The sequence below is a fragment of the Zootoca vivipara genome, chromosome 7 (genome assembly GCF_963506605.1).
Source record: "Zootoca vivipara chromosome 7, rZooViv1.1, whole genome shotgun sequence".
In the NCBI taxonomy this organism is placed as follows: Eukaryota; Metazoa; Chordata; class Lepidosauria; order Squamata; family Lacertidae; genus Zootoca; species Zootoca vivipara.
In genome coordinates this window covers 965,684-979,495 of record NC_083282.1, presented here as the reverse complement: position 1 = coordinate 979,495, position 13,812 = coordinate 965,684, and the positions used below count along the sequence as shown (strand labels likewise).

General features: G+C 47.1%; 1 protein-coding gene across 1 annotated transcript in view; it reads right to left on the bottom strand.

Moving 5' to 3' along the window:
- The window catches only part of RAMP3 (receptor activity modifying protein 3), a 67,065-nt gene extending 63,930 nt beyond the window's left edge, over positions 1-3,135 (bottom strand). Inside the window, exon 1 of the mRNA XM_035102416.2 lies at positions 2,094-3,135. Within this exon, the coding sequence (XP_034958307.1) occupies positions 2,094-2,145 (52 nt within the window). The 5' untranslated portion in view covers positions 2,146-3,135. The remainder of the gene's footprint in view (positions 1-2,093) is intronic.
- Between the last annotated feature and the right edge of the window lie 10,677 nt (positions 3,136-13,812).

The following is a 13,812-nucleotide window of genomic DNA, read 5'->3' as shown; positions in this document are numbered from 1 at the left end:
AGACTTTGGCCTCTTCAAATTTATCAATGGCCTTCTGGGAGCGAGAGGCTGCTCTTGTGTCCTTTAGAAAGAGAAATGCCTTGTAGGCTTGAGAAATTTTATTTTTTTAAAAAGAAACAGGGTTGGACAGTCTGGTTCCCAAGAGATACTTATCTTTCTTGTGGAGCAGATGTTTGCTTTCAAAGGAAGTGGGGGTGGGGAGGAAGGGGAAAGAGTTGTAAGCAAATCCCTGCCATTAAGACAAATAAAGAACTTCTACTGGCTTTCATTAGGACTCCTTGACTATGGAAAAAGCCAAGTAAAAAACAACTACCAATGACCAGCTTGCCTACGGAAATAGATGCAGAAATAATTATGAAGGCATTTGGACAAGTATCTAATTTTAAAGTAGCTAGAATTCATAAGAATAATTAAGTTTCAGCTAACCCAGATGATGTAATAAAACATACAGAACTTGGACTCCACTTCCACCCAAAGGAGCCATTCCACGTTACAGTCATTTAGAGCAAGACATATTAAGACACACAGCGAAATGTAATGTGTAAATGTCATGGAGCAGCAATAAGTGCCACCATCCTGCTTAGGGTTCACACCGGGGCCAACCTAAGTTTGTCTTTCTGCAATGTTTAAAATGGCCCTAACTAGGAAGCACATACACACACACACACACACACACACACACACACACACCACCAATTCTTCCCAAGTCTGGCACAAGATTAAATGAGATAAACATTGTAAAGCCTTGGGGGGGGCTTAAGATGGGTGCAGTGTGTGACTTCCGGTGCTAACTGCCATAATGGTGGCACGCCTACGTTTGCGTTTGCGGGGATTGCTTCTCGGAGTATAAACAAGGATGATTGAGGGTAATTGTCCTTGCAAGCCTCCCCCAGGGTTGGGGGGGGGGGAGCTACACTCACACTTCACCTGATACCTGGGCTCTCAGTTCTGAACAGAATCCAGGAGGCAGGAGGTGCTGAGTTCAAGTGCTTTGCCTATCGGTAACCATCTGACTCAGCCATTATGAGCAGTTCTTCTGTAATTTAAGATTTTGACTGATTTGGAGTTAATCTACAGGCGTGTTCTGGACCAAGGAGATAAGATAAACTGCTAAATAAATCAGCCACGGAGTGATAATGATTTGATTTGGAGAAAGGACTTTCTTCAGAGCATGTGAGTTTTGACTGGGGGTGGGCCTTCAATTTTTCTTTATATATATATATACAACATGGTTGTAGCTTCAATGATTCGGTGATCCTCCCTGAGTGTTAATGGATTGATAAAAGCTAGAGGAAAGTAACAAAAATAAGATAACAATTATGGTGGGGTTTTTTTTGAGACGGGACTGTGTGAGAATGTTTATATGATTGACTGTACCGAATTTCCACTGGAGCACAATTAAAGTTATGGCCCTTTGATCTACCATAGCCCTGGCGGGGCATGCAAAAGCTCTAGCCTCTAGAGACCTGAGTCCTCTCCCAATCCCAGCTTTCTGCTTTTGCAGTGAGTCCGCCTACAAGCATCCCACCCTTGGAGAATGCAGGCTGCTAGAAACATTGCCAATAGAAGCAATTGGAGAAAGAAGATGGAGAAAAGTGGGGGTGCGTTGTATTTCTCGAAATACTTTATTATTGTTCTTCTAGCATGCAAGAAAAACATTTCCTATTCACCTCCATGCTGAGGTGCCAACTTAAATAAAACTGGGGAGGCAGGTAAACCCCGCCCCACATGACTGATCACAAGACACACCCTTTGAATGGCAATGCCCAACAACGGGGGAGGGGGCTGGCCCCCTCAAATATTTTGGGGGGAGTGAAGAGAACTCGATTCCTAGGAGTTGGCTCCTATGCCCCCCACCCATGGAATTGCCTTGTTTCTTCCAACAAGATCAGAACATTCCCAGAGGGGAATTTTAAAGTAGCCACAGGAAGACTTTGGCAAACTGTTTTTCTTCCTTAGCAGGACTCCTGGAGAAGCCATGCAAATCTGGGGAGAAGGGGAGGGATATTAACCATGAAATCGGCTACAAAAGGGAACTAGCATTTCTTTCATGGACAGGGTGGCTGAAATGAACAGCAGCGGCATGTACTTACCCCACAGCGCAAAGAGGAGATGTTGCGCCAGCCATAAAGCATGAATCTCCATCCTGAATCTTTTAAGAGCAATAAGCGCAGCCCGCAATTTTGGGGAGAAGCAGCACACATTGGGGATGAAAAGAGGCGGTTCTGGAGCAGCCCTAAATTCCTTTTTCCAAGCCCCTTTTCTCACAGGGAGTCTGTTATTCCTTCCACAACATCAAGTCAAGTTGGCGGCAGCTGGGCGAGGAGAGGGGGATTTTCCTTGCACAAAATCCCACCCTTCTGCTCCTCCCATCACCCAGATGGCAGCAGCAGCAGCAGCAGCAGCAGCAGCAGGAGCCACTGCCCACCGCCTGCTCGCAATGCCATTTCCTGGCTGCTTTCTCCTCCCCCAGCCCCCAGGCTGCTTCAGCGGGAGAAGGATGAGGATGTCGCAGCTATTCTAGGATCCTCCAGGGAAAGGAAAGTGCAGCTGGAAGCACATCCAGGAGAGATGTCCGCTCATGGGGTGCGGAGATCTATCTATCTATCTACACATGCAGCCAGAAAAGGACAGCAGGAGGAGGAAGAAGAGGAGAGCTGGGCGGCTCTTCCCTGGGAAGGGGTGCGCTCTCTCGCCCTCTCTCTTGGGCAAAGTGGAGGGCAGTTGCAGTCGTCACAAGATACCGGTAGCTCTCCGACAACTTTGTCATCTCAGGCATGAGATGAACTTATCTCAACTTGCCAGAGGATGAGGGCGGAGGTCTTCTGACAACATCGTGATTTATCACCGTGGGATGAGCTGGTATGCTAACACCTGTTTGCAACAAACCTGTTAGGAGCATTAAAGAACCAACTTCAAGGAGCATTTAAAATACTATAGAGGGGTTGTTGCTGCTGCTGGTTTTTTAAAAACAGCACATATTGAGTAAAGGACTGTCCTTTTAAAAAATAGTTTCAGTCCAGTGACTAATATTTGGGCAAGGATCAAAGGTGCCAAGGAAAGCAATTTCCCGTGGATTTAAGAGCTGCAGTGAATAGAGACTTAGATTTCTGCAAGGGGCTTGCACTACCCCAGTAGAATTTTTGGGTTTCTTTGAATAGCTGAGATCTTGCCAGAAAACTGCCCTTCAAATTTCCCTGTTCTCTCCCTGTGGTTTTCCATTACAAGGGCTGTTGTTGGTCTTTTTTAAAAAAAATGAACATGTTTGCAGTTTGGGTGAGGTTTGTATATCTTTTCATTGATGCACCTTTTAAGATTGTTACATTACCCACTATTTTTGTGCTATCAGAACTTCAGAGGGGGCAGTGCTCTAACATACACCCATGTCCACTGCCATACACCCACATCCATCAGCAAACTTCCCAACATTAACCACACAGTGCCTTGCAGTGGACATTTGGAGAGAACAAAGGCAAGAGATTGCAACTGTGATTTTAATAACTGGACTCCCTGCCTCGCCACACTAGTAACCACACTTGAATGAGCACCACCCTGCTACCAGCCTGAGCCCCATGTTGCCACCAGCTGTGAGCTGCAACACAAGCAGCTGCACTTGGCTGAGCACCCTGTAGCCAGGCCAGCACCCTGCTGCAGCTGCAGAGAACCACTGGTCTGCCACTTTCCCTTTATTTTATTTATTTTTTAAATGCAGCAGCTGCCACACTTCAAGCAAAAAGAAACTCTGTGATCACTAAAAGTCAGCATGGGTTTCTGAAAAATAAGTCATGTCAGACTAATCTGATCTCATTTTTTGACCGAATCACAAGCCTGGTAGATGAAGGGAACACTGTGGGTGTAGCCTATCTTGATTTCAGCAAGGCCTTTGACAAGGTGCCCCATGATATTCTTGTAAAGAAGCTGGTAAAATGCGGGCTAGACAATGCTACCATTCAGTGGATTTGTAACTGGCTGGCTGACCGAACCCAAAGGGTGCTCATCAATGGCTCCCTCTCATCCTGGAGAGAAGTGACTAGTGGGGTGCCACAGGGATCTGTCTTGGGCCCCGTCTTATTCAACATCTTTATCAATGACTTGGATGATGGGCTTGAGGGCATCCTGATCAAGTTTGCAGATGACACCAAATTGGGAGGGGTGGCCAGAGGACAGGATCACACTTCAAAATGACCTTAACAGATTAGACAACTGGGCCAAAGCAAACAAGATGAATTTTAACAAGGAGAAATGTAAAGTACTACACTTGGGCAAAAAAGAAAGAAAAGAAAGGCACAAATACAGGATGGGAGACACCTGGCTTGAGAGCAGTACATGTGAAAAGGATTTAGGAGTCTTGGTAGACCACAAACTTGACATGAGTCAACAGTGTGATGCAGCAGCTCAAAAAGCCAATGCAATTCTGGGCTGCATCAATAGGAGTATAGCATCTAGATCAAGGGAAGTAATAGTACTACTGTATTCTGCTCTGGTCAGACCTCACCTGGAGTACTGTGTCCAGTTCTGGGTACACAGTTCAAGGATACTGACAAGCTGGAACGTGTCCAGAGGAGGGCAACCAAAATGGTCAAAGGCCTGGAAACAATGCCTTATGAGGAATGGCTTAGGGAGCTGGGCATGTTTAGCCTGGAGAAGAGAATGTTAAGAGGAGATATGATAGCCATGTTCAAATATATAAAAGGATGTCATATAGAGAAGGGAGAAAGGTTGTTTTCTGCTGCTCCAGAGAAGTGGATACGGAGCAATGGATTCAAACTACTGTACAAGAAAGAAGATTCCACCTAAACATTAGGAAGAACTTCCTGACAGTAAGAACTGTTCGACAGTGGAATTTGCTACCAAGGAGTGTGGTGGAGTCTCCTTCTTAGGAGGTCTTTAAGCAGAGGCTTGACAGGCATATGTCAAGAATGCTTTGATGGTATTTCCTGCTTGGCAGTGGGTTGGACTGGATGGCCCTTGTGGTCTCTTCCAACTCTATGATTCTATCTGCTTCTGGGCAGTCTACTGTAGATCCCAAGTAAGAGGTAGAATTGCTGGAGAGAGAATTTCCTTGAGAAGGGAGCCCTCACTGGCAGAGTCATCCCTGTTCATGGTGGTTCATACTGTGGTGGTGAGTGCAGAGTTTATGGTGGTTGTTTTTGACCTGGCTTCCCTGGTAGAGGAAGCAGGCAATGGGCTGGTAGTGAGGGAGAGCATCCCTATTGGGGCACTGCAGGAAGGGACTTTTGCCATTGTTATGAAAGGGTTATATTAGGACAGCGGCCCCATTCTGAGCCTCCAGACAATGAACAGGGTGCTGAATGCGACATCAGTTGTCCACCATCCACACCAAATTGCCTATTTATTTATCTGTTTATTACATTTAAATAGCCACCAACCCTGTGGCTCTACTGAGAGATATTCTTCTCCTCTGGCAGAATAGGAGGATCCTGGCAATGGTTGTAACCATAACTGGTATACACCAGGACAAACTGAATATGGGGAAGGGGAGGCTAGGGACTTAGGGGGTACTCATGCGACATCAGATGACATCAAAGGGACAGCTGACAGTCCAGTGGGGCCAGGGGGAGGGAGGACATATTAGAACCAGAGGTGCTCCCGTCCCCACAGAGACAGAGGACTCTCAGGTTGGGGGAACAGTGGGACTTGCACCCCAAGCAACTGAGGCAGGCAAGAGAATGCAGCTCGGCTCACTAGTGACCAGGTGGAGATCATGGGGCTTTTTGGGTCTGAGAGGAGGTTGTGGTCACTCAGCTGGATAAGGCTCAGGTGAGGATCACATGCGTCCACCCAGATTGGAAGGATAAATGAGAAGCAAGCCAGAGACTCTGGGTCTACTCAGCTTTCTCCGTTGATGGACCATAACTTGGCTGCTTTGGGGAACTCCACTGGACGGTGACTTTGGGACTGACCACAGGTGTTCCAACACTGGACCTTCTGCAGAGGTGTGATCCTGACCTTACAGATTGACTTCAGACCTTGCTTGTATTGGGCCCTACATAAAATATTTGAGGACACCCCCCCCCCGTTGATGGGCACTGCCATTCAAGTGGTGTGTGCGTGCCATGTTTTGTGATTGATTATGCAGGGCAGGGATCACCTGCCCCCCCCCAATATTTTATTCAACTTGGGACCCCTGTTATTAACTAATATTTAAAACAGAAATATTTAAATATTTAGATGTGATGCAACCATGCAGCTCTTATACAATATTTTGACACCTAGTGATGCTTTTTCACCATAATCTGTAGCTCTGTCAAAATCTCTTCCAAGAGAAGCTCTAAAGCAGGCATCTCCAACTGTCAGCAGTCTGTGATCTGTGGGAATGTTCGGGAATGTGGATGAGGAGATATTGTCCAGGTCTTGTTTTGATGCAATGCATCCATCTCCTCCTGAGCAGCTTTCCTCCAGAGACTGGCCTCATCGGGTGGCATCTTCTCTATCTCTTCCCATCTGGAAGGTTCCTGTGGAGACGCCGACCTTGCAAGGTAGGACAGCCGCAATGGTGGAACACCTCCGCTGGTTCCAGATGAGGGTCTGACCTCTGGTCTCTCATCCTCCTCCAGTGGTGGCATATCCCCATACAGCTGCTCCTCTTCCTCTTCGTCTCTGGGACTGTCAGGGGCCTGGACCTCCATGTCTTCTCGGGTGTGACCTGCAGGGGGTGTTACAACACTAGAAGGTGGATTAGTGCTTTGTATTGGTTCAAAAGGATAAAATACAAACTCCTCACTCCTTGGTTCCAGACTTGCTTGATCCCTTTTGCTTGGTTGGGCCATCCTTGTAAACTGGTTCCGCTGGTTCTCTGAAATATTAAGCTCATATACACCATCCTTTAGTTTGCCTTGAATATAAACTTCATCATGCTTAGTCACTATACATTGCCCTTTTTCAAATGTAATTTTAAAACCTTTCCTGTCCAAACTGGACACGCTGAGTAAGTTGCAATTAAGCTTTGGTGCAAACTTAACTTCAGTTATCTTAGTATTAATTGTTTCATCATCTACATTGAATTTCAACTTCACAGTTCCTGCACCAATTGCTTCCACCACATTGCCATCAGCAATTTCAATTTCAGAGGTTTCATCCTCATTAATCTCATTAAAATACTTTTCAAAAGAAAAATGTGAACTCGCTCCAGAGTCTAAAATCTACTTATTGCGTTTATTTTCACGATTCTGGACAGCTAGACTCCTCTCCTGCAGGAACGTGGTGTGCTCATGACTCCCCTTCTTAACGCCTTGTGGTTTTGAGGGGTGGGATTCAACTTTATTCCCATTTGCACCCTTACAGTTCCTTGCTACATGTCCTCTCAAGTTGCATTTGAAACAAATTATTTCTCTAGACGTCCCTCAGGACTTTGCAAAATGCTTGGATGCATAGCTGCTATCCTTCCTCCTTTGATTCCTTTCTTTAGAATCAGGCTCTCTCTGCATTCCTCTCTTAAATGGTTGATAAGCTCATTAAAAGTTAGATCTTTTGTGTGATCCATTAGACTTTTAAATGCTGAAAATGTTGGCCCTAATGATGCAAGCATGAACGTTACTTTAGTCACGTCATCAAAAGCTCTGGGAGTAAGGGCAATTCTTTGAACAATCTCAGGAAAATTCTTAAAATGCTCTGTAAACTCTTCTCTAGAATTCATCTTCAATTTGAGTAACTTATCCAACAAATATCTGTAGGAGCTCTCTGTAGATTGTGCATAAATGCGTTCAATGTCCTCTAGGATCTGAGATGCATCACTTTCTAAATTTATCAATGATAGATGCTCATTTCGCAAACTGCTCAAAATTATGTGCTTGGCTTCATCATTTTTAATATTCCAAGCTTCTATCTTGGCTAAAGCTTCTTCATCGGTTCCTGGTAGGCTTTGTTTCTTTAATGGCCTGCAGAACACATTTTGCAGCAAGATAAACTAAAATGTGCTGCTTCCATTGCACAAAATTATGATCATTCAGCAGCATATAACTTGGTCTTGCCTCACTATCAAAACTGGAGCTCGCCATCTTAAAATTTCAAAAATATCCTAACAAAAAAATTCAAAAAATTCAAAAATCCTAACACAAATCAAAATCTCAAAAATATTATTCACTGCCTCTGAGCTTTCAGTGCTGTAAACTCTGAGGGAGGGGAGGGGTAGCTAATGCCCTAGGCACACTGGAGAACAAGGAAACTAGGCACACTGGAGAACAAGGAAACTCACCAGGAAACTCTAACTGGAGAATTCCACACAGTTTAAAATCACAATCCAAATCAATCCTTCAAAAATACACAAAAATACGCGATTCTGGGCCCATACCCCTTTGTGGGAATGTTCAGGAATGTGGATGAGGAGATATTGTTTAATATGTCCTATCCCCGCTTGCGCTAGTAAGCACCAAACTTTAGCAGAGTAAAAACATTCCCCTTTTGCAACATGCACAGCAGAAAAGTGTTTGCGCAGGCTTGATTTATTTTCCTGTATTTTCCTGGTATTTCCCCCTTTATCCCTCTTAAAAGAAAAGACACGACACAATGCTCTTAAAAGTATAAAAGTAGTTTACTTACAGGCATCTCGAGATACAGCATACTCAAGAGGTAGACTTGCTTAGGTAAAAAGTAATATATACATGTGAAGTTCACTTTTAAGAAGTGGGACTCCATCTCATCTCTCTCTAGGCTGGAGGCCTTGAGAGAGAGTAACTGCAATCCAAGAGTAAGAGTCCAAGAGAGGGAAATGGCTGCTTGCTAGAGAATTTATCTACAGGAACAGGAACAGGAAACTAGGCTTAGTCATGTGTTCCTCCTCAGTCCTCCAAGTGGACTATCTAGGGATTGTTGTGACTTGACTGCACTTAACCCTTTTGCATCCCACACGATCTACTATCGAGTGTCAAAAACTGGCAGTGATTTGCATTATTCTCTCATTGTCATCCTTCAACTTAAACATATCATATTTGGCTGGGGATACGGGTGGCGCTGTTGGTTAAGCCACAGAGCCTAGGGCTTGCCGATCAGAAGGTCATAGAATCATAGAGTTGGAAGAGGTCGTCGGTTCGAACGTCAAAGTGCATGTAGATAATGGTTAATAGGTACCGCTACAGCGGGAAGGTAAACGGCGTTTCCGTGCGCTGCTCTGGTTCGCCAGAAGCGGCTTTGTCATGCTGGCCACATGACCTGGAAGCTGTACGCTGGCTCCCTCGGCCAATAAAGCGAGATGAGCGCCACAACCCCCATAGTTGGTCACGACTGAACCTAATGGTCACGACTGAACCTAATAACTATTACCCCCACACCAGCCCCCTCCCAGGGCCCTTGGCGCACGCGGGAAGTCTACACGGTCTGAAATGTCCAATCCCCCCTTTACCAGATGAAGAGCTCCGTGGGGAGGGGGGGCAGTGGTTTACTTTCGAGTAAACACAGCTAGACTGGAGCTGGAAAGGTGGGGAAAGAACTAGGAGGGAGAGGGCATTGTCTTTCCACGGGAACCGGCAGGAGGGGGAAGAAGCATCATTGTCGATCTCCCGCTGCAGCCTCTGGATGGTGCCTGCCCACCCCCAGCCCCGCGCAGCTGATCCTGATCCCTCCTTCTTCCCACGCGGCTCCTCCTTGAGCCTCCCTCCGTCTCCAGCAGCCGCCCCCTTCCTCGATCGGAAAGCCATGCTAAGCCCGGCTCCCCTCTTCCAGAACATACCTGCCAAGTCTGGGTCGTAAATATCCGGGATCGGCAGCGCGCATGACCGGAAGTTGCGTAACGCAACTTCCGGTGGCGCTTCGCCCTTCTATGGGCACCAGAAAATGGCGGCGCCAGCGCCGGAAGTCGCTTCCGCGCATGACCGGAAACACGTAAAAGCGACTTCCGGCGCCGGCGCCGCCATTTTCTGATGCCCATAGAAGGGCAAAGCGCATGACCGGAAGTTGCGTCACGCAACTTCCGGTCATGCACGGAAGCGACTTCCGGCGCCGGCGCCATTTTCTGGTGCCCATAGAAGGGCAAGCGGCACCAGAAAAATGGCCGGGTAATTAGGGTTGCTAACAATTGCATTCGCCTCCACTCATAGCTGCCAAGTATCCCGATTTAAGGGACAATACCGGGATTTTTCGCTAAACGGGAGACCGCCGGGAAACGCTAAGAAAAAAGGGATTTTCCCGGCGGATACGGGATACTTGGCAGCTATAACAATTATTAAAAATAAAAAAATAAAAAATAACAATTATTTTCAAGACGATCCACCCCCCCACCCTGACCAAGATGTGTATCTGAGCTCTGAAAAGCACAATTTGCAGTTTTCCCTTCTCCTGAAAATAAGCAGCAGGAGGGTCACATCACCATCACAAAGACCTGTCATCAATGCTTCAACGCTGCCTTAGGCTTCTCCACCTTCTACCTTAGGCTTCTGCCAGAGGTAATGGCTATCCTCTCTTCCATGCATTTGGTGGCACTCCCCCTGCACTGCTCACCTCATTAAGGTTTTGTCAAAAGCCACAGCAGTTGGCACTCTGAGGCCTTGTGGATGGGCAGAGCTGCCAGAAAATCTCTTATGTCAATCCAGCCCTGCGTGTTCCTGCCAATTCTTTCTTACACACTGGTGATGTGTGTTTGGAAATATACATTGGTACAAGTATTTGAAAGATTCCTAACAGCCCATAAGAAGTCCTAAAGTCTTTAATCTATGGGTTACCTTTACAGTTGGTTGAAACTCTATAATGTTTAAGGGAAAGGGGGTGCAGAGTATTGACTGGATTTTTTTAAGAACACCACCACCACCTTGTATTACTGTCAGAAGTGAGCTGGTAATAAATCCGTGCAAGCTGGAGTTAACTCTTTATGAGCAAGAACACAATCTGCACAGACTTGGCAGGATGCCAGGCCTAAGGAGCACAGCACCTCAGCCCTGGTAGGTTTTGCCCCATGGATCAGTTGCCAAGACTGAAAGTCCTGGCCTCCTCACAGCCATCTAAGTCCCCTCCTCTCCATGGCTTTTTGCAAGCAATCAGAGACTCTGCCACACTAAAGACCTGATTCCTTCTCTGTAAAGTGCAGTGATCAATTGAATATATATATATGAAGTGAAACAACATTTTGGTATCATGGTTCCAAACTGTATATATCAGTTGCTTGTGTTGCAATGGAACACTGTGGTGAAAGTCAGAGCGCACAGAAACGCTGTTTACCTTCCCAGAACCAGCACCCTGGTCCTGCTAAGCCTGGTGTGAGTGACCCAGGACTGCATCCAGGAGTGGCAACTTGAATAAAATATTGGAGGGTCCAGGTAAGCCCTGGCCTGCATAATCAATCCATGACACAACACACACACACATACTATTTGAATAGCAGTGACCATCAACTTGGGGGGGGGGCTCAGCCCCTAGGAGTTGGCTCCTATGACTGTGTCATCCACCGGATTTCAGCAGACCTAGTAACATTGTGTTACTGGTAGCACCAGATTCTCCTCCTATTCCTCTAGCTGTGGCCCTCCCTTTTGTCCCCAAAGAGGTCAATATAGAAGTCCTAATCCAACACTTTCACACGTTGTCCTATAGAGGTGTGGGACACATTTCTTATGCTATAAGGAATCTATTAAATAGTGGGTAGACGACACAGCGATTCTTCAAGAAGCTCTTTATTCAGAAGCCAGAACAGAACTGAACTGCATTGCCGAGCTGGCCTGCTTTTATAGAGGCTGGCTCAAACAATGTATCAAACATAATTCAAAGTTCCCTCCTAAAGTTCCCTCCTAAAACAATTGTCAAGACCTGAGGGAAAACTATATACACTAATACATAACACCCCTCCCCACCAAGAAAAGGCATTAGTTACATTTGTAATGGTTTCAATTAGGTACAAGAGCATAACAGTTTCAAGCTTCTATTTACAATGCAATGTTTCAAGTGCAGTTACTGACATAGTCCTGTAAGTAGGATGGCTGCTTGGTGACCCTGGTGGAACGCCGAGGGCCAGTGCCAGTGTCCAGGGGGTTGGCCAGTTCCCGCTGAGACTGTGGCGCCACCGATGGTGGCGGTGATTCCAAGTTTCCTGTCTCCGTGACTGCCGAAGGAACTGCCACGTGCGGACTCGGCGGATGGTCAGGCACAGCAGTGGCCCTAGACTCTGGAGGGCCGTGCTGAACCTCTGACGCGGCCTGGCTAGGATCCACGTCCGCAGCTTGTGAGGGAGGTGTAGATTGAGCCTCGCCTTCTGTTAGTTTGCTGGGGGTACAGTTGGGGGCACTGTGGCAGTGTCCAAATTCCCAACCCTGCGCCTCAGCTGGTCAATGTGTCGGCACCATATGCGTCCGTCTTTGAGTGCCACCTGGTATGAGCCAGTGCCACCTGGTATGAGCCAGTGACTCCCACTACCGTGGCCAGCACCAAGGAATGTCTCCCACAAAGTTGCAGGCAAAAACCCGATCCGCCGGAATGAAAGACCGTGGTGCGTTGACACAGCCCGGGGGTTTGGCCACACCAAAGTCCGGGTGTAGTCAATCGAGTGGAGATCAAAGGCAGTGGCCCACCAGCAGTTTGGCCGGACTCCGCCCTGTGGCCGCATGAGGGGTGATGTGCTGCACGAGCAAGTACTCAGTGACGCGCTCGTGCCAGTCTGCCTGCTTCAGGTGCGCAAGCGCCTCTTTCACCGATTGCACCATTCTTTCTGCCTGCCCATTGTGGCGGGGTGAAATGGTGCTGTCAGCACATGTCGGATGCCCAGTCCCAGGAGGTACCGTTTAAACGTACCTGAGGTGAACTGTGGTCCGTTGTCGGAGACCCAGATGATCACCCTCCCACCCTCACCCTGAAAACCGTTTTCTTATATTCCACAATTTCAAGCTCATGATAAATGAACAATATTTTTTCCAAAGTGGCAGTGGTGTAGTGGGAGGGGGGCGTGGCCCCAGGTGCAATTTTTGAGGGGGTGCGACCAAACACTCCTACAGCAGGCTCCCTCATTGGATCCTGGCTTGTGCCTGGCCTTGGCAGCTCCATCCCCAACCCAGGGGTGGAGAGAGGCCGCCTCTGCAGGGAAGCTGTGCCCCTTCCTCGCGCTTGGCTGCAGTTCTGCTCCCAGGTGCTCCCTGGGTGCGCTTTATGAAAGGAGCTACAGGAGGCTCCCACTGTGCCCCCCTTCCTGTGCCCCCGCCCCAAGCGGTGTTTCCCCATACACTCCACTACTGCAAAGTGGGACTATCTTCCTACTTGTGGAAGCTGGACTTCTACACCTTAGCCCCCCCCCCAAGGTCCTGTTTTGTGGACACCCAATAACACATTGATGTGTTAATGACCAACAATCAACACCTTTGTCTGTCAATGGCTTATTTCCCAGTCCCCAAACTAGGTGAGCTGCCTGGGCTTTTGATCCTAAACCAGGGGTCCCCAAACTAAGGCCCGGGGGCCAGATGCGGCCCAATTGCCTTCTTAATCCGGGAATCAGCATGTTTTTACATGAGTAGAATGTGTCCTTTTATTTAAAATGCATCTCTAGGTTATTTGTGGGGCCTGCCTGGTGTTTTTACATGAGTAGAATGTGTCCTTTTATTTAAAATGCATCTCTGGCTTATTTGTGGGGCATAGGAATTCATTCATATTTTTTAAAAAATATATAGTCTGGCCCCCCATAAGGTCTGAGGGACAGTGGACCGGCCCCCTGCTGAAAAAGTTTGCTGACCCCTGGACCTAAACTTTAATGCAACTGCATGTGGCATACTTTTAACCAAACTTTGCTTAACACATGAATTTATGAGTTTGATCCAGTTCTAACCCTCTACTGAATCTAGGTTATAGGGAGTGTGCCGCTCCCCAAACTTATGACAATACTGGCTTCCT